Source organism: Cynocephalus volans, chromosome 1 (assembly GCF_027409185.1).
Source record: "Cynocephalus volans isolate mCynVol1 chromosome 1, mCynVol1.pri, whole genome shotgun sequence".
NCBI lineage: Eukaryota > Metazoa > Chordata > Mammalia > Dermoptera > Cynocephalidae > Cynocephalus > Cynocephalus volans.
In genome coordinates, this window is record NC_084460.1 from 296666983 (window position 1) to 296694288 (window position 27306).

At 51.9% G+C, this 27306-nt stretch overlaps 1 protein-coding gene across 2 annotated transcripts in view; it reads right to left on the minus strand.

Annotated features, from left to right (window-relative positions):
* Positions 1–309: 309 nt before the first annotated feature.
* SH3BP4 (SH3 domain binding protein 4) overlaps positions 310–27306 on the minus strand; it is a 99135-nt gene continuing 72138 nt past the window's right edge. For both annotated transcript variants that reach the window (XM_063107061.1, XM_063107068.1), the window contains exons 2-5: positions 20315–20563; positions 13143–15502; positions 3142–3330; positions 310–2357 (exon numbers count right to left, since the gene is read on the minus strand). In XM_063107061.1, coding sequence (XP_062963131.1) covers positions 2133–2357; positions 3142–3330; positions 13143–15502; positions 20315–20432 — 2892 coding nt within the window. In that variant the 5' untranslated portion in view covers positions 20433–20563 and the 3' untranslated portion in view covers positions 310–2132. The remainder of the gene's footprint in view (positions 2358–3141; positions 3331–13142; positions 15503–20314; positions 20564–27306) is intronic.

The window sequence follows — 27306 nt, forward strand, 5'->3', positions numbered from 1 at the left end:
CCTTCACATTGCGAGACTGGAGCTGCTGGTTCCAGGTGCACAGACCCAAGAAGGCAGCAAGCCATGCACCCGCTTCCCTCTGCGTGCTCTGGCAACACTGACTCCTGTCCGGTAGCGATGACTGAGTTACCCATGTTTTGAGAGCAATGACGTTAATCGCAAGTAGATACAATACCAATTGTCACGCCATCATCTAGGGGTGACTGTTTAGCAGAGGGAGCCATGGGTCTATGCAAAATACTTACGCTAGGTTTTATTTGTTTTATTTAAAGTTTGATTGGGTACAGAAACACACACACACTTATCAGGTTAAAATATCCAAATAAAGTTTACTGCAACTTTTGTAGAATTTAATTTGTGCTACAAGTCATGTTGCATAGGAAACTATTTAAAGCCCCTGAGGAAAAATATTCATGGTTTAAGGTGCAACTGGTTTTGTTTCTTCTTTGGGGAAAAGGTGAGAGATGATCTCTGGGAAAGATGACGGCGAACTGTTGAGAAGCAGAATTTCAGGTTATTTTATGCGATGGCTGGAATCGTGTGCCCGGTTCTTGCAGCAAAAAATATCCAGCGTTTGCGTCTTTGCTCTGTTGGTCTTCAGTGCCTGAGTCAGTAGCTATGTAACAATGCTTCAGCCCCATAAGGGATTATACACTGATTATACTGAGTAGTTAACTAGCTTCAAGAAAGCAGTTTTAGAGACTGAGATTCAGGGATGCCATGTGACCTGATACCACTTTGGACAGAGTGTGTGTCCTGGCCCATTGCTGGGGGTCACCTCACTCTGAGACTTGCCAGGGGTCAGTTCTGCCTCCTGCTCCCTCCCAAGCTGCCACGACTACAACGTGATTGCAGAATTGAACCCAGCACACCGCACGGATCCCCCGGACCTCTGATTAATGACCCTGACGGTTATTCATGCAACCCTGTGCTGCGTTCCTGATTTTATGTGGGAAACATTTTCATTTTTAGAAAGTGTTCGTCCTGCTCAGATTAGCTTTACATAATACAAAATAGTTTTCCCTACACTATTTCTGAGGGGACACAGGTACACCAGGAAGGGATTAAATCTCAGATAAAGTGAAATGAGAGTTTGGCAAAGGGCAGCTGGTGGAGACACTCGTGAGGCCAAACACGGTGTCTATGATGGGCTCAGGGTCAGTGGCCACGAGGGCCTGACTCGGTGGTGCAGTTTTCCTCTGCTGCAGAGGGCAGTGAGCTCTGCAGGAAGCATTCCTCTGCTCGCGGGAGAAGCAGTACAGTGGCCTCCTCGAGCCACGGGGAGCTCCTCACACAAGTGACCTTGTCCTTTTGAACGACTGACTGCCCACAGGCAGGGGCCATAAAGAACATCAACTCCCAGCTGCCTTCTCCTGCGTTGGCAGAAACACCTCACTGGGTACCTACTTGCTACCGTGGGATTTAACTCTGCCAACTCAAGCTCACGAGACACTCACATGTCCTGTGGATGAGCACGTAGTATGGTGTGAGGCTTGTGGGGAGCAGAACCTTGGGCCTTCTCGGGAAGAGTGGGCGCCAGCTGTACCCACTTCCCGAAAAACCACTTTTCCTGTTTGATTTACCTTTTTACAACTAGGGAGTGAAAAAGGACCAACACTCAGACAAGCATCTATCCGTGCTGAATGTTGAAATGCAAAGTACGGCTGGGAATCAGAAATGCCCCCGTGACCTTTAAATACCTATATACATCGCAACATAATTTAAAAAGGTCTTTATACAACATGAAAACCTCAACAGCATCTGCCCCTGTTAACTGTTTGGTTTTTTTAACCTTTGTGATCCATTAAAAAATTAGGTACAACTTTTCTCATATGGCCCCTCACCCCATTTATTAAAAAAAGTGATTTTAAATGTAGATTTGTAGTTAACAAATAGAAAGCTATTTGATTGGCAACGACCTGCAGTAGAAAATCCCTTCGAGCCTACCCCTCGATGGAGGGGAAGGACTGACTGAGCCTCACATGTGCCGGTCCTCGGGTGTGGGTCCAGCTGGCAGACCCTGGATCTGTCTGAGCAGCTGTCCCACCCTCCTCAGTGCCGTGGTGACGGCGCGGGCACCCAGGGCAAGTGGTGGGCTCATGCTACAGCGCAGGAGGTGGGAGGGAGCCTGTTCAAATCACAAAGTCGTCGTGGTCTGCGGGGCTGAAGGCAGCTGCTCTGAGAATGTCCAGGGAGTTCACCAGGATCAGAGTCCCCGTGAGGTGCTTCCAGCGCTTGGTGATGGGGTTTTTCATCTTGTCCAGGCCTGTGTGCAGCTCCTGGATAACATCCCGATAGCTGTCCCCGATCTGGTGGCTCCAGGTGAGTAAGAAGTCATATGCGGGCTTCCACATTGCCTGGGTGTGGGATAACAGAAGGAGGGAGAGGGGAAAAGATTAGGGGACACTGAGGGATTTGTTCCCATTACCCGGTCCAGCTCCTTTAGCCACTGTTTATGACACTCTCTCAAGAGTGAGAAAAGTCCACAGAGGAAACACGTGGGACCATCCCCGGGCTGTGACAGCACAATGCAGAGGGAAGAACGGAGCAGGCGTGTAGCAAATGGTGCCTGAATAAACAGAAAGGATTTCTTTCCCTCCAGCCCTCTAGCACTTTCTATCTGTGCCCTTCAATTAGAAATTCACCGTGCTCATAAAAGACACCCTTATTCTTGGGATTTCCTGCTTCCTGGGTCTTGCAAGCCTCCCGTCTTTCAGGAAGTGCACTATGGTGACCTCCACAAACACGTGAGAGTACAAAGAGCCTCTGAGCAAGAAGCCAGCCACACCGGCTCTGGCCAGAGTTACACAACACAGCAGGTGTGGGTCCAGCAAAGCTCCTGGCTGGAGACCCAGGCCAGAACACACCATGAAGGGATCTGCACGCAGTAGTCAACCTTATCGAGCGTAACCTAAGAGCAGAATTAGCAATGGACGGGCAGTTCTGCTTATGGGGTTCCAGTGGTTTGTCAACTTAAAAGTCAGGGCCCATGCAAATCCTGAGGACGGTGCAACTGCTCCCACTTAGTGAGGGCGTGTCGTGTGCTGGGCACACGCTCACACACTCACACTCATCTGATCCTCTCACATGCTATGAAGCAGACCTTTCGTTACCGTGACCGAGAAGCTCGGCCCCACTCACCTCGCTGTCCACCACCCCATTCCTGTCCCGGTGGGGAGACTCATATGCGTCCATCTGCTGCTTGGAGACCTTGGCCAGCTTCTCGGCCAGCTCCCTCCAGCGCTGCGCCACCTCGACAGCCGTGGTCAGAAGCACGAAGTCCTGGATGAGTCTGACCACCAGGCCCTGGCAGTCCATTTTCAGCAAGGCCTGCAGGGGAAGAGGCACAGCATGAGGCAGAACGGCGGAGGCTCTGGCTTCACTCGGACTCCAGCACGACGATGGTGCAGAAACAGCAATGGGCTCTTGACCCTGCATGTTCTACAGCAGTAACATGTGCCCTGAACGCTTTCCAGCACTGCCGGGACTCAGAGGAAGAGATGCTGTGCAGGGTGTACCAGGCCAAACAGTGTCTCCCTCCAAATTCACGTCTACGGAACCCCAGAAGGTCACCTTACTAGGAAACAGGGTCTTTGCAGATATGATTAGTTAACATGAAGTCATACTGGAGTAGGGGGGCCACCAGTGACTAGAGTGCAGAAGGCCATGTGAAGACAGAGGCAGAGATTGGAGTGATACAGCCACAAGCCAAGAACAGCTAGGGCAGCCGGAGCCACCAGGAGCTGGAGAGAGGCCCGGAGCAGACTCTCCCTCAGAGCCTCAGAAGGAACCAACCTTGCGACACCTTGTGGTCTCCTGAACCGTGAGCGACTGAACGTCTGTTCCGTTAGGTCCCCAGTGTGTGGTCATTTGTCTTGGCAGCCCCAGGGAACTAACAGGTGAGTAAGGATTACAGCTGTCCACCGTTTCCACTCCTGGCTGGGGAACCTGGAGAGAACGTGAGGCCCTGCGCCAAGACAGACAACGGGACCTGAAGCTCAGCAGAGGACGAGAGGACATGCCTGACCTGCCAAGCCTGAAGTGCTGACGACATCAGCCAGACAGAGATGCAGACGGTGGGCTCAGACGTGGACTGGAACGCAGACTGAGACTGGGGACTCTTGGGGGGACCAGCCAGGGAGGATAAAGAAAACAGAAGAGGCCCCGGCTGAGACCCAGGGTGCACCACCAAGAACCACACCGACCAGATGAGAAGATCCTGAGGCGTCGGCTTCCCTGGACTGTGAAACAGGAAGCATTTTCCAGAATCAACAAGACTGCTCCTTCGTCAAAGCTGCAAGAAATTTCCAGTGTGTCCTTAGGGCAGCAGGAATTACAATGGAAGGACTCAGGAGGGAGAAGAAGCCCGACTCCCAGGAAGGAGGCAAGAGCTCAGAGCTCTGCTTGGACGGTTCAGGTCTCAGCTCTGCCCTGAACAAGCACGTGGTGACCTGGGACCCAGTTCCCACCTGGAAAAGCACTGGATCAGACAGGCATCGAGCATAAGGCACAACTGCCTGATGTATTTGTTAATCAGATCAGCTAGCACGAGCTGGCAGGCCCGCTGGTCTGCACTGCATGGTGTAAGTCACTTGCTGACCCAAGTCCAAGATCATGTCCCATGACACGATCGCTACCAGTGTCATGCAAGTGGCTCTGGCTTGATCCTAATCATAACTGAGGTCAAACGTGGTTGGCACGGGGCTTTGAGCCAGTCAGGGTGTCACGTGTGCTGGGTGTGACTTCCATCCACCTCTCCTGTGCCATGGGAGGCACCTCTCATCCCACCCTCACCCACAGAGCTTTCTGCTGTCTGGCATGCACTCTGATGATACTGCAGCAGCGGGGAAAGACTTGAATCCCAGGAAAGCAGGCCTCAGAGGCGCCCCTAGAGATGGCTTCTGAGACTACCTCAGACCCTCAGACAGGCGAGGACAAGACCAATGAGATGTTGAGAGTAGAAAAATGTCCCCACGCCTGGCGTTCCTTCCGTCTCTCTACGTGCTGCTTGAGCACCTGAGGTTGTCATTTTAGGACTCCAAAGAGTGCATTAGAGTGTTATCCCCAGCCCCAAGCACACAGCTGGTGCGAGCATGCTGTTCAGCTGGTTCATGAGGACTGATGGGCAGCCATGAGCCAGCGCTCCTGCAGGTACAACCTGATGGGTTGCTCACTGTAAAGAGGGCACCGCTATTTTAGACTGAGTACTCTAACGTCCATGTTATGTTTATTTGGGGGAGGTAATAGCACAGAGGAATGGTGATTTGGGAGGTGACTCTCTGCATGCACTAGCCAGGTGGGTGACTCAAAATCCTTTTTAGCTGGACACCCCAGCACCTCCATCTCTGCGATTTAAAAAGAATTAGGAGTGATAGATGCATCGGACACCTCTCCAGATCTGAGAGATTGGAACTAGCCACAATAGATGTGGTGAGCCAGAACGGGGTGTGACGACCACGCAGTCCCTTTCTGTTGTTTTAATAAGCTACTATGAACCGAGTACTTGCCGTGAGCCAGCACGGGGCTCACTGCTCCTCAGAAGCACCTGGGAAGCAGGCTGAGTCTATCCTATTACACAGATGCAGCTCAGAGAGGGCAGGTGGGGCTGCCACGCCTAATAGAGTCAGAGCCAGGTTTGCCCCCAGGCAGCCTGCCCAGGCCCCTACCCACTGGGTGTTTGTTTTACATATAAGCACGAGACACCCTCAGATACTGCAGCTGGAAGTGACAGCGGTGAAAGCAGACCCAGGCTTCTGGGCGCTCGGGCCAGTGGCCTTTCCATTCTCTGATGACCCCTGACATCAGGAAGTGAACCAAATAAAATACTGGTCTGGATTATGGCTCATTTAAACTATACAGGGCCGGCCCGTGTCTCACTTGGGAGAGTGTGGTGCTGACAACACCAAGTCAAGGGTTAAGAACCCCTTAACAAGTCATCCTTAAAAAAATAAATAAATAAAATAATTTGTACACCTCAGAAAATGATTAGTTTCAATTTGAATTTTGATAGATTTGAGATAAATCATTTTTAAAAAACATTCACTACATTTGTGTTACATAAGAAAACAGAACATATACAGATGGTCCGTGGGGGATGCAGGATGAAGTGGCAGACAGTCAGGTTTTAATGTTTTTGGCATGGTGGGAAGGGTCCTGGGCCCCATCTGCTGTGCTGGGAAGGGATGCAGAGTGACAACACGGTTGGACATTAAGCCACCTCACGTTCCCACCTGGCTTTCGCTCACAGCTTCCCGCCACATTCAGCAAACACATGCGCTGTGAGCTCAGCTGCCCGGCTCGAAGCTGGCCTCATTCTCCAGGTACCAGAACCCGTCAGAGCCGCCGCTTCTGACTTGAGTCACCCCCGCTGTGAGCGATCAAAACCGCTCTCCCCCCAGAGGCACCGGCCACCGGACACAAAGGTCCTGAGAAATGCAAGCGGCTCTCCGGCCCCTGACGGGCCATCCGTGGAAAGGAGAGTGCCTGGACCCTGTGTGGGGACAGCCACGGGCCCATTTCCACGGATGGTGGAACAAGAGGTCGGCGCTTTCATTCTGAAGGCAGGATGAAGGCGTCTTCCATTCATTCACTTGAGCTCCACTTATATGATTTTTCCTGAGCTCAGCACAGGCTCAGTTTGCTACAAAGCTGCCCACGCCATCCACAAGGGGCATTTTACACATTTTTTAAAGGGAAAATTTAGGTGCCCACCAGGTCTTAGCGACAGAAAAATTCCACAGCAGGAGGCTCTAGCGCTGGGAACCTTCTCCCTGTAGCTTTGTCTTTCATTTTTGTGCCCACACAGACACACGAAGGTATACCAGAAAACACCCAATGCAACGATGCACGGTGCTGATTCCAGCTGGAAATCTGTTAACTTCGGTGAACCATGATTTAAGTCAGGGTGACCAAACTTTTATCTATAAAGGGACAAATATGTTTGGCTTTATGGGTCATTTTTCGGTCTCTGTTGCAAGTGCTCAATTCTGCCAACGTGGCCTGAAAGCACAGACAATACGTAAATGAATGGGCACGGCTGTGTTCCAGCCAAACTCCATTTGCCAGAACAGGAGGCCCACGGCCATGGTTTGCCCACTCCTGTTTTAAGAGATATTCTTAGGAAAACGCGATGAAGTACCATTTCAGTGTTTGCTGCGTGTCCTCCCCGCCCATCCTGCATTCCTGAGAGGCTGGAACGATGGCCGGGAACCTCCTGCGCACAGCACCCAGGACGGCGGGCCCAGCCTCCTCCTCTCCCACTTTAACAGCCAGGGCAGCAGAGCCTCCTGCTTTGGGGCCACCTGGAAGGAACCCCCAGGAACCTGTCCAATGCACAGCTCTCAGCTGCCTCCTCTTCTGCAGCACAAGGTGGTTCTTCTCCCAGTTCACGGAGAATCCTCCACGCGATTTCTTCCAGCCCTGACTCTCCCCATCCTCCCGCAACCCCCATTCCCGTGAGCTTTCAGGCCTCCTTGGGTTTAGTCCAGCCCCCACCCCTCTCCTGAAAATCACCCCCACCCTCAATTTGCAGCATGCAGTAACCTTTGCTCTTTCTTTTCTGTAGAAACTTCTCTACAGAGCCCACGACACCCCTATTTCCTTACTTCCCACAATGTGACCAAAACGATCCTTGCTACAGCCATCACCAGTGATCCCGGTCACCACACCCAATGGCTCTGTTCTTGGTGGTGGGTCCAGTCACGACAGCTGGCCTAGGCCCCATCAGGAAATGCCTCCTGGGCTGTAAGCCACCACGGCTGTTGCTGCCCCGTCCCTGACTGCCATCTCCAGTGGACTCCCTGTCCCTCCCACCACCAGGACAGAGACTGTGCATCCCACCGCAATGGTAGCCTGAAAATGAGGCAGAGTATCTTGCACAGAAAGCACATGGATGAATGAAAATACCTGCAGTTCTCAAAAAGCGGGGCTCCTCAGGGTTCTGCCTGCTACCCCCTTCTCCCCGACACCCTCCACACATTCTCTCATGAGACCCCTAGATCTGCACAGGTGCACACGCAGCTGGAGCCAGACCCTCTCCTTCACCTGGTGTTCTCATAACTTGCAGTACAAATACAGAGCTTTCCTTTTGAACACACAGAAAACCCATTCCATAACCCACAAAGTATATTTAAAGACCCATCAAAGGACTTCGATGCCCTAAAAATAAAGAACAGAACCTTGTAGTACCTTCCCTTCATAAAACAAAGCAAAAAACCCCGACATCAAATCCAAGGCTTACCAAAGTGAGCGGGGTGTGTACACAAACACGGACTTGGTCCAATCTCTATAGCAACAGCACCTGACACTTTCAGAATTTTTGAAGTATTTCCTGTCACTCTGAGGTCTGACTCTCCCCAAAGTGACACTCACTACCATGTACCCAACTGATGGCTTTTCAAGTCCTGGAGAGGGCCTGTAGGTCCCAGAAACATAGGACATGGGTGCTCTTGTCAGCCGGGTCTGCGATGGCGAGAAACAGCCCCCAGGGCCCTTCGCAGACACTGAGCGCAGCCAGCCCTTGCCAGCTGTGCAGCCGCGGGCCCTCGTGGCGGCACCCAAAGCTGAGGCGCAAGCTCTTACACGGGAAAAGCAGCCTGTGGAACAGCCCGTGGCAAATCCTATTGAATTCAATAATAACCCCAGTGTAAACACTCCAAACTGTTAACAGAGGTTACTGCTGGGAGGACCTTCCATGCTCCGCTTTTGTTGTGCAGTGTTTAAAGTATCAATGCCAGAAACATATGCTACCTTTACAAATATAAAAATCAATGAGGATGATTTTGATTCTGGAAAAAACAAAACCTGGGGTGAGCCAAAGCAGCTGTGCAAACCCAGAGACCCATGAAGCTTGGAAGGTCAACACCGATGTGCACACAGCACGAAAACAAACAGAACCTTCCACCGCGGGCCCCAGGGAAGGTCCTACCGCAGGCGCAGGCCGGGGCCGTCCAGTCCTCACCTGCTGGGACGCAGGAGAGCGCGCTGCAAACCAGAGATGAAAGGGCCGGCGGCAGCTGCCCCTCCTACTCCTGCCTGCCAGCTTTGAAATCTGATGGAGGGTCAATGGCCAGGGGACTCTGCACGAGCTTGTCAGAGCAACCCCACCTGGCAGCCCTTGGGTCTGACCCGCACCTCTCCAGGATGGGTATGAAGCGTAGGCTCCCCACCCTCAGGCCTCCTGGTCTCCTGCAGGCACCACCCTGAGGGGGAAGCACCCCACTGACGTCTGCCCCGGGACTGTGGAGGCAGCAGGAACAAGGACTCACCTGCCCACAGGTGGGGCCCACCTGGCACAGATGCCACCGACTATCATCACATCCCCCAAAAGACGCAAACCCTCAATGCCCACAGAAGAGTGTTCTCCGCTTGACAGGCTTCATTCCATCATCCCACTGCCCTGTACCCCACTATCCCGAGTCACCCCCAGCTCCTACTCTCTGAGCCTCCAGTAGTCAGCTCCATTCCAAACTCCGTGCACCCCAGCCCCTGCTGTGCCCTCCGACCTGACAGCCCCTCTCACACCCCTCAGGCACCTCCCCCGCATGCCTTTCCTCCATCTCCCCTCTCCCAGGAGGCCCTTCTCTTTGGGGCTTTTCATGTGTCTGTCCCCTGTCCCGTGGTGTCTCACTCCTGGTCTTCCCCAAGTGAAAGGTCCATGTGCTCTAAAAGTGCTGCACCCAGCGGGCACTAAAGGGTGTCTATTGGGCGCTGAGTATAACACTCCTGCCCTGGCTGTGCCATTCCTGGCTCTGCGTTAGAGGCTGTGATAGAATCTGCCACTGTGACCTTCTGCCCAGTTAGCCTTGTTACACCTCCAGCAACAGAATTTGACTTCAAAAGTTCTTCAAACATGTGGCACACATTTCCCTGTATCCCCAACTCACGAGTCCCACCCTAAAGACTGCGGGCTCTGGAGTCTCCTTCCACCCTGGTTGTGTCTTCTGTGTGAGTGCAGCCACACTGGGATTGCTTACACATCACCCCCTCCCCACGACCTCCCATGTGGCCGGGGTGTCAGCAGTGGGGACAGGCACGGCTGCTGACGGGGCTGGGCGGCTGGGACAGATGGGCATCCTCTGAGAGCAGCTGCACCACGAGCGTGGAAAGAGGCACGTGGCAGCTCTGCAGGAGACCCACATGGTCACATGGGACACTTCTTGCATAGGCTCCCATGTTAAACGTAGGCGACTGAGACAACAGAAAGAGGGAAGGGAACCAGAGAACAGGGCGGGGCACGACTGCACGAGGACGCGCTGGCTCAGATTCCAGGCTCAGGCCTGCACTGTCACTCGGCCATCGGACATCTGAGCATTTCCAGGGTCCCTCCCCTCATGGAGTATAATCCGGTTAGGGCAACAACAAGAAACAGGGATGCCACTAAATAAACAAGACTGTTTCTGAGTCCAGAAAGCACTGTGAAGACAGTACTAGGGACCATGAGGTGCACAGTGACCTGGGGCACAAGGTTCATCATGGAGGGTTGCAGGAAAGGCCTCTCTGAGGTGACATTTGCACAACACCTGAGGGAGACGAGAAGTCAGCCTCGGGAAGATGGGGGAAGAGTCCTCCAGGCAGAGGAACAGCATCTGCAAACACCGGAGCCTGGGTGAGCTGGGTGTGGTTCCAGATCCAGAGGAAGGCCAGAGTGGCACGGTGGGCCCAGCGGTGAGGGCTGGGCGGGAACAGTTCTTGGAGGGCCTTGTTCTTACGGAGAAGGGGGATGGACCCCATTCTGCTGGGAGTGGAGGCACAACTCAGTTCTTACTTGATTCCTTTTCCTGCCCATCTCCCTGCAAAACGACTGTCCCAAGCCCTCACCCTGCCTATTTCATTTAAATGGTTTCCAAACCAAGGAATCGTAACAACTAAACAGAAAGCTATCTTAAAAATGGGAAGTGGTGGGGAGAGGTGGTCTGGCTGTGACACGGCTGGGGAGGGGCAGGTTAAAGCAGTGGCTGAGGCTGTGATAAACTGGACTGTCCAGTGACGACAAATCCACAGAAACAAAACAAGTGGTTTCCAGTGACTCCTCAACCATGCTGGGATTAAACCAGCCTGTGGTTTCTAGAAGCCTGGCCAACCATTCAAATTCACCTGCTCTGGAGATGACAGAGATGGGGGGAGGGGTGGCGGGGGGGGGGGGTACGTTGCAAAACCAGTTTTCGTTTATTACCACAAAATCTAACCTTGCCACAGGGGAAAGTCCCAGCCATGGTCAAGTTTCGTTTCCTCCTCTTTGGGCACAGAAGCAGGGGGCAGAGGGGCTCAGCAGCACACAGGACCCCCGCCCCTCACATAAACTAACCTAAGGGAGCCAACCGGAAATTCCCCCTGCAGAGAAGGTTTGCCAAGTTGAAAAGAGTTTCATCCTTTAAGTGATATTTTAAAAAAATAAAAATAAAAAAAATAAGGGCACATAAGCACCTCCTCAGTCACAATTATTCCACAGCTGCTTAGGTGCTGCTTAAGTGGATTCTTTAGTTTTTCACCTTTGCCCATTCAAGGTAAGCATTTTCTTAGCTGCAGCAAAAGGACAATCAATACCACTTATGTTACACGACAGCCCAGAATTCCATCATCGGTGAGAACGCCAGCCGAGGGCTCTCCCGGCTCTGGGAGCCCAGGCTACCAGGCTTGGTGCAAGCTCCTGGAGGGTCATTTTCACACGTGGGCTGGAGGTGTGCTCTGCACTGCAGGTGGGACACTGGAGGGATAAGTCACCCTGCGGGCGAGTCGCATGCAGGGCCCGGAGAATGAGGGGGTTTCCACCACTGCCTCTGCTCACTCCCAAGCCTGACAATCTGGCTTCCTCCTCACAGAAACTGCCCTTTCATGGAACCCTGGGACTTCCTGCTGGTCGAGGTGGCCCTTCTTCCCACCTCCCTCCCGGAGCAATCGCAGGTTCTTGTCCCTGCACTCCTGGTACCTCACATTATTGTGGGTCCTTTTCCACGGCCCCCTCCTACCAGGCTGCAAGTCACGTGCAGCTGTGCCACAGAGGGGTCCTCCCTCCTGTGTCCCTGGCTCAAGGGGGCAGCTGAGAGACATGTGCCACGTGCGGGCCCCCGCTGCACACCTGTGTCAACAGCAGCCACTTTAGACTCTCAAAGACACACCTGGCGCCTCCCTTCTGAGACGCACTCACACGGGATGGCAGGTGTCGGGTGGAACAAGTGGAGAGAGAGCCAGCAGGAAGACTGGTGGCACCGAGTCGCATCTCACAGCAGTCAGGAGGTGAGAAGGGCTGGCTGCAGTTGGTGGAACAAGAGAAGTGGTGACAGAGTCACAAAGGCCTTCCCACACACAGGAACTACACTAGTGACATGTTGCTACCAGGAGGACGGGAGCTGAATCTGCTTGGATCGTAGAAAGCAGTCAAGGGAGAACGTCTACCCCAGACACCTCTAGGGCTGGACGAGCTTCTCCGAGGGAGTGAGTACAACTTCACATTTAAGGGAGGCCTGTGGGGAGCAGCCCTGGGGCAGAGCCAGCCCTGCTGGAGGACCCGGGAAGGGTTCAGTCCATGCTTCCTCGCTGGCTTGTGGGTCGGGGTGTATCCCACAGTGTGACACTACGTACCCCTTTCTATTTCTTTGGATTCCAATTCACGGCTATGCTGGCCAAATGAAGGCTGCTCTCACCCCCAACTCAAACAATGAAAGGGAGGAAGAAACCACAACACAGAAACATGTTGGAAGCTTCACATAAGACAAAATAAAGTCAGACTTTGGGGCAGTGGGTCTTAAAATGTTTGTCACAGACCCCACTGGGAATCTGATGAAACACAAATCTGTCCCCAAGAGATCTAAACAGAGGTGGCTGCAGCACAGGGCCCCTGCATCCTGTACCCTGACTGGGTCTGCTCTGAGACCACTGAGGAGCTCACAGACTCAGCGGGAAAAGAGACTGGAATGATTCTCTCTGCAGGGGCTCCTGAGTCGTTTGGGGTCCCCTAAAGATCACACAGGTAAACCCCTATCCCCAGGGACACCCTTGAATCCCTGTCATGTGTTCCAGGCAGCTGAACACCAGCCAGATATGGTCCCAGATATTTGTCACACCACAACCCACGACCAAGCGGGTCAGGGAAAGGCTGAACTGAGCCCCATCCCTGTAAATCCAGACCCCTGCCCTGCACTTACCATCACGAGCTCCTTCTGGAAGGACTTGCGGTCTTTGTTCTCCATGTTGTTACAGTCCTCCTTCAGCTTTTCCAGAACGGACGCCACCCGCTCGGGCTCACTGTCCAGCTCTGCGCGGCAGAAAGAGGTGAGTGGCAGGTTCCCGTAGCCCAGGGCGTCGGCGAAGGAGCGCCAGCTGCTGATGTTCTCCATGAGCAGGGTCCTCACCGAGGCGTAGATGTAGGTGAGGAACTTGCAGGGCCTGAGAATCTGCTCTAACAGCACCGAGGTGCTCAGCTCGGGCCCCGAGAACAGGCTGGGCCTGGCCTTCCCCACCACCAGCACGTTCTTGGCATGCACGAGGCCGACCTTGCCCTGGTAGTAGCCGATGTACCACTCCTTGGTCCACAGCTGCCCCTTCAGCCGGATGCGCTCTTCGCTGAGCAGCGCGACCGTGTCGCCCTTCTTGTATTCCAGCAGGTAGTGGTTCTTGTTCTGTCGCACCACGGTCTTCAGCAACTTGCCGAACTTGAGGCTGGACACCGGGCGGTCCTGGAAAGTGGGGTACTTTGTGGTGGCGGCAAAGGGGGACAGAATGATTTTCCCAACTTCGTTCTTTTTGAGAAATCTCCTCTGCCCGGACGGCTTGATGGCGCTCTTGGGGGGTGGCTGAGGAGTCTGCACGCAAAACTGGGTCAGGATGGCCTCCTGGTCGTCCTTCACCTGCACCCTGAGCGTGAAGTCGGAGAGCTCGCCAGGGTTGTGGGAGATGATGGGGAAGATCAGGCGGCTCACCTTGCCCAGCTTCATCTGGAAGCCTCTCACGACCTTGGCTTGCTCGCTGGCTCGGACCTCGTAATTGGTCATGTTGGAAAACATGCAGACTTTGAGGTCCTGGGGCCTAGACAAAATGAACTGATGCTTACCCCACAGTTGCAAGGCCACTGGGGCAGGGCTGGGGGTCTGGCGGGTGACCTCGCTGACCAGGAGAGTCTTTGGGGCACAATCATGCCCAAAAATGGTCACCACTGTCTTGAAGGATGGGTGGATGTGTTTGGGACCATAGAGACCCACGGTGACTTTTTTATTGATGAAGTCCCATACGGTGGAAGGATAGAGGATGTTCGGGCCATGGGCAACAATAGCCAGGTACATGCAGGGCTCTAGGTTGTCCAGCTGCACCTGGACCGTGTCCCCATAGCTGTAGGTGAGCGGGATGGAGACATATGGCCCTTCCTTTGAGTCGCTCCTCAGGCACTGGAGGCCCACTGTGCTTTTGCTAAAAATATCATTTTTCACCTCAGCTGAAACTTTCATCTCCAACATGATAAAGGTTTTCACTTCCAGGTTGCTGAGCTTGACTTCTAACACGGGGCTGATGCTGCTGGACTTGTCACTGTTGAGTTCCAGCGGAGGGTCCAGCAGGGCCTTCATGGAGATCTGCTGTGTTTCCCCAGGGGCCACGTGGCCCTCGGGCACATGGATGCTGATGCTGGTGTCCGGAAGCTGCACAGCACCCCCAGAGCTATCCAGCTTGCACACGATGTTTGTCTCCACAGCTTGGGTCTGGCCCCAACCGGGACTTTGGCCAAGCAAGTCCAAGTCATGGCAAGACCGGGCCAGCTTCCGGTGGTTCAGCCATGCAGTTCGAAAATCCTCCCGGCTCTGAAACTGCTCGGGGGCGGGGGACTTCAAGCCCGTGAAAAAACTCGATGACGTGGGAGCATCGGACTTGGCTTGGAGGACAGAGAGTTCTGACAGACTGTAGGAGCGCTTGCTCCTGAAGAAGGGGTTGTCCCGCTTGACCGGAGGCTCTGCATGGAGTCCACTGGTGGCCGGAAGCTCATCGAAGATGTTGCCGGTGCTATTTGTGGTCGCTGAGCTGGATTCAGTAAACGAGGATGTGCCGGTGTCAAAAAGCAGCAAATCCACAGTACTTTTGGGATTCAGCTCATCCAAGCTGGGCATCACGGTCACATTCCCATTCAGAAATGGATTTGTCTGGACCCCACTCCAGAAAGGGTTATTACTATAGGTTTTGCCCGATCCTCTCTTGTCATCTGTCCATCCCCCGAGCAGGTCTAACTCCTTGGCCACTTCGTCTGGGCTGTCTGGGAGATTGTCAATCATACCGCTGTCACTTAATGTTGAGTTCCGGTAGTTTAAGGGCTGCACGTAGGAGGAAGGGATGTAGCCTATTTCGGTGGTGTTGTGTGCGTACCACCACTCACCACCCGATGTGTCCAAGACGTAGAGGTGGTCGCCCTTGGAGAACTTCAGAGTGGTGAAGTTGGTTGGGCAATAGTCCTTGATTGCGATCACTTCCTTTGCGTTTCCAAAAGGTGTGGGGCTGTCAACGAGCAAGGCACTGGGAGAAGGCACTGCGCAAAACAAAGAAACAGATGTGAGGGTCTGCACGAGGGGCCGCAGGACACTTCCAAACTAGGGAGAGAGGGGGCGTAAGAGAGACGTGGACAACAGCCAGGCAAGTAACCTACAGAAACAAGCTGAAGAAATAAGCCAAATTCACCTGCTGATGAACTGACGCACGACAGTACCATCCCATGGTCACTTTCCAATTTGACGGTCTCTGCCAGGCAGAAAGACCAGGAAGAAAGTCTCCTGATCACCCTCAGAAAGGCAAATCAGCACATGTAATGTTTAACATGTCCCCATGTTCTAAACATCTCATTTTGACCAAATTTTTCTTTATCTAATTTCTAACAGAACTGCTACTATGTAGAAAGAGAAGCCGAAAGTGATTTAGTTAGCACGGTGATGTTCTGAGTTAGGTGATCCACTGCATGTACCCAGGGACTGGAAATGAAGACTCAAAAAAAATCTCTCAATAGCATGTATGAGCCGATTCCGTGTTCTGACTTCAGCACGAAATACGGAAATGGAGTGAAAGGTTCCCTTGACAATCAGTCTGGGTTCTCAAACTTCCAAGTTCAACCCATGCTCGCCAAACTGTTTCTTCAGATGAAATACAATTTTTGAGGTCTCTTTCAACCTCTTTTAAATGATCATTCCAAATAACAACATGGAAACCAACTCTACCACGCACCTTGGAAATTACACGTTTATGTCTGGTGGTGTTCATCTTACTGCAGAACAACCGTGTAAGTAGTCTGAAAAATTCCAACACTTTAAAGAGTGAATCAAGTTAATTTATGGTTCTTGGCATTAAACTATATATGTTACCAAGGTACACAGCAATTGGAACAGCAAAAAATAAGTCATCTAAACAAGTGGTGTGTGTTTAGAGAATAACAGGTATGATTAAATACCCAAGTATTTTCTCTCCCTCCTATACATGAGAACGTGTATCTAGAGGATGAATTAAGTTCTTTCTGATGGAAATAAAACCATATACTTGTCTCCAGGAACTCCCCGTCCCCAATCACCTTGTTTAGAGTTTGCTGATATTCTGGCTTACTGTAACAAACAATTGAAAGAAATAAAACTTTTTTTTTCTAGTTGCACATGCCACAAGCAAAAAAAGGACAAAATTTTTGTTTGAATGAAACCTACATTTTTTTCTCATATGTGGTTAAATCCAAAGTCATCATATTATATCCAATTAGCCCTCCAAAAAGATCATCTGTCAGTTTCCATTTCCTTTGAAAGGAAATAATGAAAATTAAATTACATTTTCTTGGCAAAGTCTTAGGAAAGAAGATAGGAAGTTTCTACTCATTGACGCTTACCAGGTTACAGAGTTACACCTGGCTGCGAGCATACGTGGGCCCTGGAGTCTCACCTACCACCCTCCTGTAAAAGTACCACTGAGCCGGGAGAAGCTGGCTCTGGGGTCAATAGACCTGGGCTTGAATCCCAGCCCTGAGAAGCTGTGTGGTCCCCAGAGTCCAAGATACTTCACGATGGAGGAAAAGCATCCTTGCTCAATGGGCTGTGGTGAGCATTACATGAAACAATGCAGGCAAAGGTGCTCAGCGTAACGATGCTTAACCCAAGGTAAGGACATACAACATGTGACGCAAAACAGACATCGCCATCCCCCTCCCAAATGCTATTTTTCTCCATAGCACTTATCATCAACCACCATATCACGTATCTGATGGGGTTCAGGACACCCCAAAATATGGCACTGTGAATATTTTAAGCTGAAGGAATTTGACACACAGCAGGTGCAGGAAGGACTCACAGAGCTTCTCCTGAAGCTGGTCGTAAGACCCTATGTGAGAGGTGCCCTCCTGATACACAGAGGACAGGACTATCCTGTCTCCAGAGACACAGGGGATCTGAATGCACAGGCCTGGCTGTTCCCCAGTTAACTATACGTCTTTCTCTTGTTAATCCGTCTTTTGTTACAGAAGCCCCAGCCAAGAGCTCAGAAGGGTAAAAGGAAAAGATATTTTTCCTCCCCCACATACCTTACAGAAGTGCTCTGTTTTGGGGGAAGGGCTTCCTCTCCCCGTCAGAACATAAGCTCCACTGCAGGCTGGTTTGTTCACTGCTGCACGCCTGGCGTCTAGCACAGGCCTGACGTCTAGCACAGGCCTGGCACACAGTGGGTGCTGAATGAACATTCATGGAATGAATTGGTCACCGTGCTTGCTTAAACACCAGGGAGAGGCCATGTCCACGTCACTGAATCAAGGTGTTGGCCAAAGTCAGAAAACCACAACAGAGACCAATCCTTAACACTGAAGGATGGCAATAAACAAAAACAGCAACGTGAAAGAAGATGGGAAGAAGGGGGGGGGGGCTGGGTGGGGGCAGAGGACAGCAGAGGCTCTTCTCCCCATGCCTGTTTGCTAGTCATGGTCTCCAGTAATAGGAACCATCCTGTTCCCTTGACACGTCTACTGGAAGTGTCACATAAAAACTAAACCCTAATGAAAATTAAATAAAACGTGCCAGCCATTAAAATCTCGTTAGGATCCCTCAAAAGTTATATCCTTATTCAGCTCCCTAGATAACTTACCTTACAGTAATATTTTCAAAATTAAAAAAACCAAAGCAATTAGGTATGCTTTGTGCACAGCCTAAAAGGTATCAATGCAAATTATCATTTCAGTTTTACTGGACTGAAGAACAGACATGGTTTTGCTTTAAATTCCAAGCACTCTCCTGCGAAGAGAAGCGATAATAGATTTCACTTAAGGATCAGGCTCACCCGACAGGAAACGACCCTCCTTCCCTTCAGGACCCCCACGAGGTACACGGTGGGGTGAACTCCCTTCTACAGAGGCCCCATCAGTCAACTGCCACCAAGCACCAGGGGACACGAGGGAAGGTCTTCCATCTCATCAAATACCAGAAAATCCCTATCGAATTCCATCTTAATGGATTCTGAGCAGTGTTGCTCAGATCACAGCTACCTTGATTTTAATACCAAAAATATCCCTGGGTGTTAGGAAGTCCAGTGCACAGAGTAATACTTTTTCTATCCCTCTGCCTAAGTTCATATGCAGGCAAAATGTTAATCAGGGCAGAAGACTTCACAGCAGATATTTCAGCTGGAATAAATTCCCACCTTGAAGTCTCTACCATCAGGGTGTGTGTGGAGCTGCTGTCTGGAATGGTGCCTGGGTCACACGCTGCCTCCCCTCCCCCCAGGAGAGTCCATAGGGTCCCATGGTCCTGCCCAACCTCAGATTCTCAAACCCCCTCCCCCCAGCAAGCCAGCCCCTCCTCACATTCCAGGCTGTCTAGCTTGGCTTCCTCTCCCAATCGCCATCTTCTTTTAGGGATAATAGCCAATATTTCCTCCCAGATTGTTATCAATTTTCCTAAAAAAATTCAGCTCTCTGCCCCTTGCTTTAAGACTTTGGCTCAAACCACACAATTTATGCTCACATTTTCTAGCTTTAACTCTGATTAGTTGTGCCATAAAGTAAGAATACAATGCCCATTACCTGGTATAAAAAATAAATGGTTCAGTGATTTATAGCAACACCCAGTAACTCTATAATTATCTTATCAATAAAATCTCACAGTTCCCTTTGCTAGTCTTTTCTTTTAAAGAACATGTAAAGCAATGCTCAGGGCTGCAAACATAAAGCAGACACAGGAAGAGGATGTGTTAGAGATAAAGTGAAAGGGAGAAGCTAATCAATTAGAAACACATAAACATGGTATGTATAATCTTCAGTGTATCAGAGGAGAGGGCCACTGTTTTATCTGGGGGACAGCGGTTTAGCACAAGAAATATTTTATTTAGCACTGACTTTGTGCCAGGGGCTAAGGATACAAAGGTAAAGTTGCCGCTGTTCACCTGTGCTCCAGGAGGACTAGAGAATGAGGTAAATGCCCTGAGAAAGCCAGGTGAAGAGGATATTGCTGCTGCTGCTGCTGCTGCAGCCACACAACCAACCTGAGGCTGAACGTGGCCTGGTGAGGTCAGGGGCGACTCCTAGGAAGAAAATGAGGCACTTGCTACCCACCTCCATGTCCAAAAGATACGTCTTCTCATCAACCCAATCTTATGAAGCTGTTGGAGAAACTCGTGACCCAAGGTGATTAAACCCTGGGGCCACCTTCTAAATCCAGGTTCCCAAACCATGGCACCCGGGCCGAATGCAGCTGCTGGCTGTTCTGTAATTAATCTTGTACTGAAACAGCCACGTCTGTTTGTCCATCCACTTCTATGGCTGCTTTCACGCTACAAGGGCAGTGCTGAATGGCTGTGATGGAGGCCTGATGGCCTGCAAAGCTTAAAATACTTATTACTGGACCCTTCACAGAAAGAGCGTGCTGACCCCTGTCCTGGGCCACCTTTTTCCTTCTCTGGAGGTCCTCTGTATTTCATCTACTCACCATGCTCTCCTTTCCCCTAGATTTCTACACCACCAAGTTCCCTGCCTTATCAACACCAAAACGCATCAAGAGAATATAAACACGCAGGTACTTCAAAAAGTTCATGGAAAGATTCACATTATCTCTTAATTCAATTTTCTCAAGAACTTTTTGAAGTGTCTTCCCATTTCATATTAAGGAGGGGTTTCCTTACTAAGGAGGGGCATTCAAAACCTCCTCCCAATGCACCAAAAGACAAGTGACTATTGCTCCAAGGCTGAATTTATAATACAGTGAAGTTCAGACAGCTACAGTTTAATCACCTGGAGGCTGAATCAGGAGCCTTTATAGCAGAAAAGCCCTTGGGTCTGCGAGCATGTGCAAGTCCCAGTCACTCCTGGCCACGGTTCTGTTCCCCTGAAGCTCACCTTTTACGTCATTAAAGCTCGTCTCTGAAAACCCTTCACTCAGGTCGATCAAGGTCCCCTCGGACTTGCACCGAGGGAGCCCACTGGAGGTGGCAGCTCGGATCCGCTGAGCTGCCATTCTGAGACTCTCTTCCTGGGAGAGCAGCTAGGGCTGCATGTTCCTTCCTCCAGTGACTCTAGCAGACGCCGAGGCTTCCGTCTCAAGCGACCACGCTGCACACCGGCGTCCGCTTGGCAGTGTGCTTCTTCCTGAAAGTAGGGGAGGAAAAAAGACAATTTCCCTTGAGCAAGTGAAACATGGCTTCAATGGTAATTTTATGGGAAGAGGGAATCCTCTTTCTTCCAGGCCAATCCGATGAAGATAGACCCATTTCATCTCTCTTGGCCCAAGACCGCAGAGCAGCACCCGCTCCCTGGGCACACACAGCCCGGGCAGTGTTTCCTGGCCTGCTGTCTGCACCTGCTCTTCCTGCGGGGCACAATGAGGTTTGTGAAGTCTCTTCCAGCACCTGGCCAGCCCATTCATTCCAGTCAAAGAGGAGGACAAAACAGGCCTGTACAGTCCACCCGGCTAGTTCCAGGACTCAGAAAAGGAGAAATCAGCTTCTGACTGTCCGAGTGTCTGGTCCCACTGGAGGAATGGCCACCGTGGTGACTCAGCACTTGGGAACAGGGAGCTGTGAGCACAAGTCACTCTCCCAGACCCTCTTGCAGAGGCCTGGAGGGGATGCTCCCCAAATTCTCCCTGGACCCCCAGTAAACAATCATAAATACAAGGCACTGTGGCCAGAGGGTATTCCTGGTGTGACTTATGCAGATGAAATCAGGCATATTTACTGACCCCTGCGGTGTTACTAAGTCAGCGGAAGATGTTTTTGTGGGAGAGAATGAATACAAGAATTGCCCCTCGGCACACAGAACTTCAGCATTTGGGGGACTCTGGATACAACTGAGGTGACTGGCTATGAGTGGACCCTTCACCAGGGCCTTGGACAGGAAGTAGGAACAGCTGAGAGCTGATTTCAAAGCGGTGAATTTCATGCACTCTCCAAGAGAAACGGGCAGACACCACCACGGCTGGCCATAGCACTCCGAGCTAGAGCAGGTGAATCTCACCCCAAATTAACTGGGCTCATATAACACGGCCTGAGGTCCCTTATTCCTTGATTACTCTATCCAAGGGCAGCTGAAAGTGTGGTGCTGAGCCAGATGTGCTGGCTTTGCATTCAGAGACACCTGGAGGTCCTACCACTGTCACCAGCTTCTGCAGTAGGGGACGATGTGGCCCTGCCCATGGCTCAGAGGGGACTGTGTGGTGAGTAGACCCAGGTTTGCATCCGCACTCTGCGGCATTTGAAGATGACCTTGTGTTCAATATCTAAACCTGCTAAGCCTCAGTTTTCATGTTAGTAACCTGAAATAATAGTGCCGCCTTGGTTTGATTTGTGTGAAGAATAAATAAGATAATCCAGGTAAGGTCTTGAGACATGGAACAGGGGCTCAGTGGATGCTGGTCATCATGCCGCAGCTGTCACCACAGCCAGGGTATCAGAAGATAGTCCCAGTTCCCAGTGACCAGTGGGCAGGGGCTTGAGAGAGGCTTCCTTTCCATCCCAAGTCTCCAGAAGGCTGCATTCCTGCACCTGAAAGCTCTCTGGAGAGAAGGCATGTGCTATGGACTCAGGGTATACCCCCCAAAATTCATATGTTGAAGCTCAAACCCCAAAGTAATGGTATTTGAAGGTGGGGCCACTGGGAGGTAGTACAGTTGTCCCTGGCATCCTTGGGGGACTGGTTCCAGGACCCCTGTGGACACCAAAATCCATGGATGATCAAATCCCTGATATAAAATGATAGTATTTACATGTAACCTCCACACATCCTCCTGTATACTTTAAGTCATTTCTAGGTTACTTGTAAGACCTAATACAATGTAATTGCTATGTAAATAGTTGTTGTACTGTTTTTTTATTTGTATTTTTTTATTATTGCATTGTTTTTTTTAAAAATATATATTTTCAGTCCCTGGTTGGTTGAATCCATGGATGGGACACCCGTGGATACGGAGGGCCAACTGTAGTTGAAGTTAGGTGGGAGGTCACAAGGGTGTAGTCCTGGTGTGGGATTAGTGCCCTTACTCAAGACACTCGAGAGCTCGCTCCCTGTCTCTCCACCATGGGAGGACACAGTGAAGACGCCAGGAAGAGATCAGAGCCTTCACCAGGAACCGAACCGGCTGGCTCCTTGATCATGGACTTGCAGCCTCCAGAACTGTGAGAAATTAAAATTTCCCTTGTTGAGGCTGCCCAGTCTGTGGTGCTCGGTTACGGCAGCCTGTGCTGGCTAAGACTGTGGGAGCTGCAGGCGAGAGGACAGCAGAGGCCTCCGCAGCGACAAGCAGCAGGGGAGCTGCGGCTGCCTCTCTGGGGAGGAAGGCTGCTATCCAGGGATCCCCTTCCCTTAAAACATGCCCACCCGAGCCTGGCACCACTGCCCCCACCCCTCCCCTGCTCATCCTGGGGTCTCTAGCACAAGGCGGGGCTGGCTCTGATCTGCACTCGCACGTATGCACATAATCTAAAGGATGGAACAATGCCCCAGGTTCTTCCCAAATCCATTTAGCCCCGTTTCCATTCATTCCCTGTGAAGCTACGACAGAGAGAACTGTGCGCTCTGACTCCCTATCCCGGCCCCAGCTCTTCTCTGCAGAGAACTGTGCATTGGGGAGACAATGGAGTGTCCTAGAGATGGCACCCTGACCCCCAGGATAGAAAAGACAGTGCCGATGCCTAAAGAAGGCCTCCTCCCACCCTCTAGCTGGGGAATAGGACACTGAGGCTTGGCACTGATGGGGACCGGGGACTCAGCTCCCCTCCGACCCATCAGAAGCAGTGACCGAGTGGCTGTCTGCCCAAGGCTGTCTGCAGAGCTGGACACGGATGCCCAGTCACCACTCCAGAGGCGGTCTGCAGAGCTGGACACGGATGCCCAGTCACCACTCCAGAGGCAGCTCTGCCATGGCAAGGCAGCCTGTGAGCCCGAGCAGCCCCCAAGTCAGAGGGCCATGTGTCCAGGCCCTGCTGAACCCCAGCGATAACCAGCCCCAGAACAGCCTGACTTCAAAAGGCTCAGAGAAATGAATGAAAATCCTTCAGACCCAAAACACTTGGTATCATTTGCAAAAGAAACCCACACGGGAAAAAAAAAACAGATTTGAGTGAGTGGGTGGGGGAGGGGAGCTTTAGGACATGAGAGCCCGTGGCCTGAGTCTGCCACGTGGACTTCGAAAAGTAACAATGACTTTCTACCTGAGATTCTAAGTCTGACCCTGCCTCTGGGGAGGTGGCAGACGGCCACAGTCAGGGGAGGAGAAGGCCAGCCGGGAGACGTTGGTTAGCAGTGACAGCTGACCTATGCCCACTTGGCTCATCCCATAAGGGCCTGGGGCTTCCTCCGCCTGCCTGCCCGGTCCAGAGTTGCTCTGGGGACTGCATGAGAAGGAGGGGACAGGCTCTGTGGATCACGCTCGCTCTAAGAATGCTAGTGTTTACCACCAACACCGGCTCTTCCTACCACACCCTGTGTCCCCCCAAGGGAATGCAAGGGCCGCCCCTGCCACCCCACCCGCCTTCACAATGTCTAGGCGCTGGATTTCCAGCTCACAACCTAGAGAAACTATCTCGTGGAGGGTTAAAAAAAAAATTGAAAAGTCAAAGTGGGCCCAACAAGGAGGCGTTACTGCAGAGCTTCCAGGAGTTTCCCCTGTTGTCAGCAGAGACCTGCCTTTGCTCCCAGTCCAGGCTGCTGACAAATGAAGTGTGGCAAAGGTATGGACACCTGCTGGGCTGGGGGGGGGGGCTGGCACTGGACACAGCCCTGCCCATAAGAGCCCCCAAGCCTGTAGGGAGCCTGTGCTGTAACGGATGGGTCCTGGGGAGCCCGACCAGCTGCCCAGAGAAGGCGAGGTGCAGGATGGGCACCGGCGTGGCCAGCAGCGGCGAGATGAAGGGGGTGGGGGGAGTCAGGACGTGGAGGGTGACGTGCTCGGGCTTTGCCCTGGACACTGCTGGAGTTTCTCTTTGAGAAAGGCAACTTTGGCTGCTGTAGATAAAAAAGAAGTGGAAGCACCAATGTGGCTTTCTTTGAAAACTATCGACATAGTTTAGGAGAGAGGCTGCTGAGAAGGTTGGTGGTGGGTGCAGGAGATACAGTAACGGAGAGGAGACCTCTGGCCACACCACCAACACAGGAGCATGCTGCAGGCTGGGTGGGGCTGACTGTCCGGGCAGGAGAGTGGCGGCCAATAGCGAGTGGCTTTGCTAAGTGGAGGCACCTGCAGAACAGCTTTCCAAAAATCACTTAGAAGAATTTGGAGGTCAGCAGAAAACAATGAGGTAAACATTCACGAGAGACCAGATTCTTGCAATTCCCTATCACGACCAAGAAGGTGGACTGGGGTGAAATCAAGGCTTTAGGGATGGTCAGAGGAGAGAGAATCACAGAACATTACAGTGTGTGTTCTGGAGATTAATCGTTGTTTTTATTATTGAGGAATGGGATATAGTTCTTACACTGAGCCAGTGAGACAAAAATTTAGTGTTAGCAGTTATATAAAGAGAACTGCATCCTTTTAGAAACATGAGGAGAAAACCAGAGTTTGCCTTTCAAGCAACTGATAAATCACTGTGTAGTCCCACTGCCCTCACCACGTATCAGCCAGAGAGGCCACACACGAAGTCCCGTCCCCATGACCAGCACGCTGGGCATCAACACACTCATTCACATGAGGCCACCTCTCCGTGGGCCGGGGACCTCTGTCCCTGGTCCTCAGTGCTCTGTGTGAATCCCCAGAATGGCAGCTTTTTCTCCAGGGGCAGTGGGAGACCACCCTTGGACGGAGTCCTGATCCTTGTCAATACATTCATGGTGTAGGTGAACAGAGATGCCAAGCATCCCACTCTGGGGGGAACTTTTTACAGCAAAGGAGGACAGCCAGCCCCTCTCTGGACCCAGCCCAGTGGGCTCCCTCCTCCCAAAACCTCCCCTGGCCAGATGCAATAAGAATGGAAGTTAAAAGTGAAGCTCTGCACCCCACAAACTCCACTGTGTCTACACAGAGCCGGGCACGGGGGAGGATACCCCACAGCCCCCCACCCCGGCTCCTCCTCTCCTGGCCTCAGCTCCACTGGCCGCCCCTGGGCAAGGACCTCCCAGTCTCTGCTTGGACCACCCCTTCCTTTGCCGGACCCTCCAGCAGAGTCTCCTGTATCAAGTGGAAACAGATGCTGACATTATGGGCCCGGGTCTCACAGCAGCAACTGTGCCACTCCACCAGCCACCCTCTGCCACGTTCTCCAATAGCCCTGTGTGGCAGGGATGAGGATCGGTGCATTTTGCAGATTCCATGAAATAAGGCTTGGAGAGATTACTAAATCGCACAGGGTTATGCAGCCAGGAGATCAAGGGCCTGCCAGAAGGCTCTGTGCTCCCCAACTTGCTAACATTTCTTCCCAAACCCGAGTTCACCAGACCTTCACAGCCCCTGATGCTTCTCAGGTGGACCCCTAATTTTCTCAAGACGGTTTTCCTAGTCATGCCACTCCCCCTGCTCAAAAACCTCTGGGTGTTTCTTGCTGCGTTTAAAAAAGCAAAGTTCAACGTCCCTTGAACTGGTTGTTGCAAAGCCTCTGCTACCTGGTTTCCACCTGTACCTGCAGGCTTATCTCTCACTTACCTGGACCCCCACACCAATCGCTGCCGTATTCAGACCTGCTGTTTAAAGCTTGCCCAGCACTTTCAGCTTCTGCACCTGTTGTTCAGCTGCTCCTTGGAACAGCACAGGCCTCACCTGTGCCTCCAGGAAACCCCGTCTTCTCTCTCCTCCCTCTTGCCCCCACCACCCATCTCCCCACAATGTTATTTCTACAGTGACTCACGTGGGTCGGCCTCAGGCTGAAGAGCCGAGGTCCTGGAGCCTCTAATCCAAGCCGCCCAGCACCTCACCCCCCAAATTGTTCCCCGCTTCTTTGGAAAAGTGGTGTTGGGGTAAACAGCACGATGCTCCGATTTGCTTTAAAGTGAGTTCATGAATCTTCATTATATTATTTTCCCTATTTATGTACAAGCTTGGAAGTGCGTGCAATAAGGCATTTTAAAAACTTAGAAAAGATACATCCTAATGTAATATTGGGAGACATACGGCATCTGCCTTCCTTAGACGTGCACCAGGAGTAAGTGTGAGTGTGAGTGTATCTGTCTCCTCTTGACTAGGAAACTAAGGAGCCAGGAACTCAAATGCCCAAGCGCCTGGGCTCCCTCCTGTTCACTCAGTTGACTAGTGACCTCTGAACCTCAGAATCAGAAACCTACTTGGCCGCTGAGGGCTCCCCTGCAGTGCCTGATGGGTATCTCGGATTTCCTCTACTGTGGGGCTTGCCCCAGACCTCCTCCCCCAGGCTTCAGCATCTCAGCCACGGCAGCTCCATTCAGCCAGGTAATACCCGTCCCCACCTCTGACACACACAAGCACACACCCTGGCAGCTCTGTCTTCAGGACATCACCACCACACCACCATCGATCTCTCAACTCAGTCACTGTCACCGGCTCCTTCCTGACAGCTCTGCCTGCGTAGGCTCTGCCCTCCCGTAGTTGGCCCCTCAATCAACAGCCAGAACATTCTGAAAAGTCAGATGCAGTCAGGACTCTGTTCAAAACCCTCCAAAGGAGGCTTCTGAGCTCTCATAGCAGCTTACCATGCCCTGGGACCCTCCATTATCTGTCCCTGCTATCTCTGATCCCATTTCCTCAGTCCTCTCTTCCCTCTGCTGACTCCTCTCGTCTCCTCGAAGTTCCCCAGATATCCAGCCCCTCGCAACACAGGGCCTTTGCACAGTCTGTCCCCCCAGCTGGAAGACTGCGGCCCAGATACTCACTAGACGTGATCCCTCACTTCCTCATTCTGCTCCAGTGTCAACGCAATGGGAACACACCT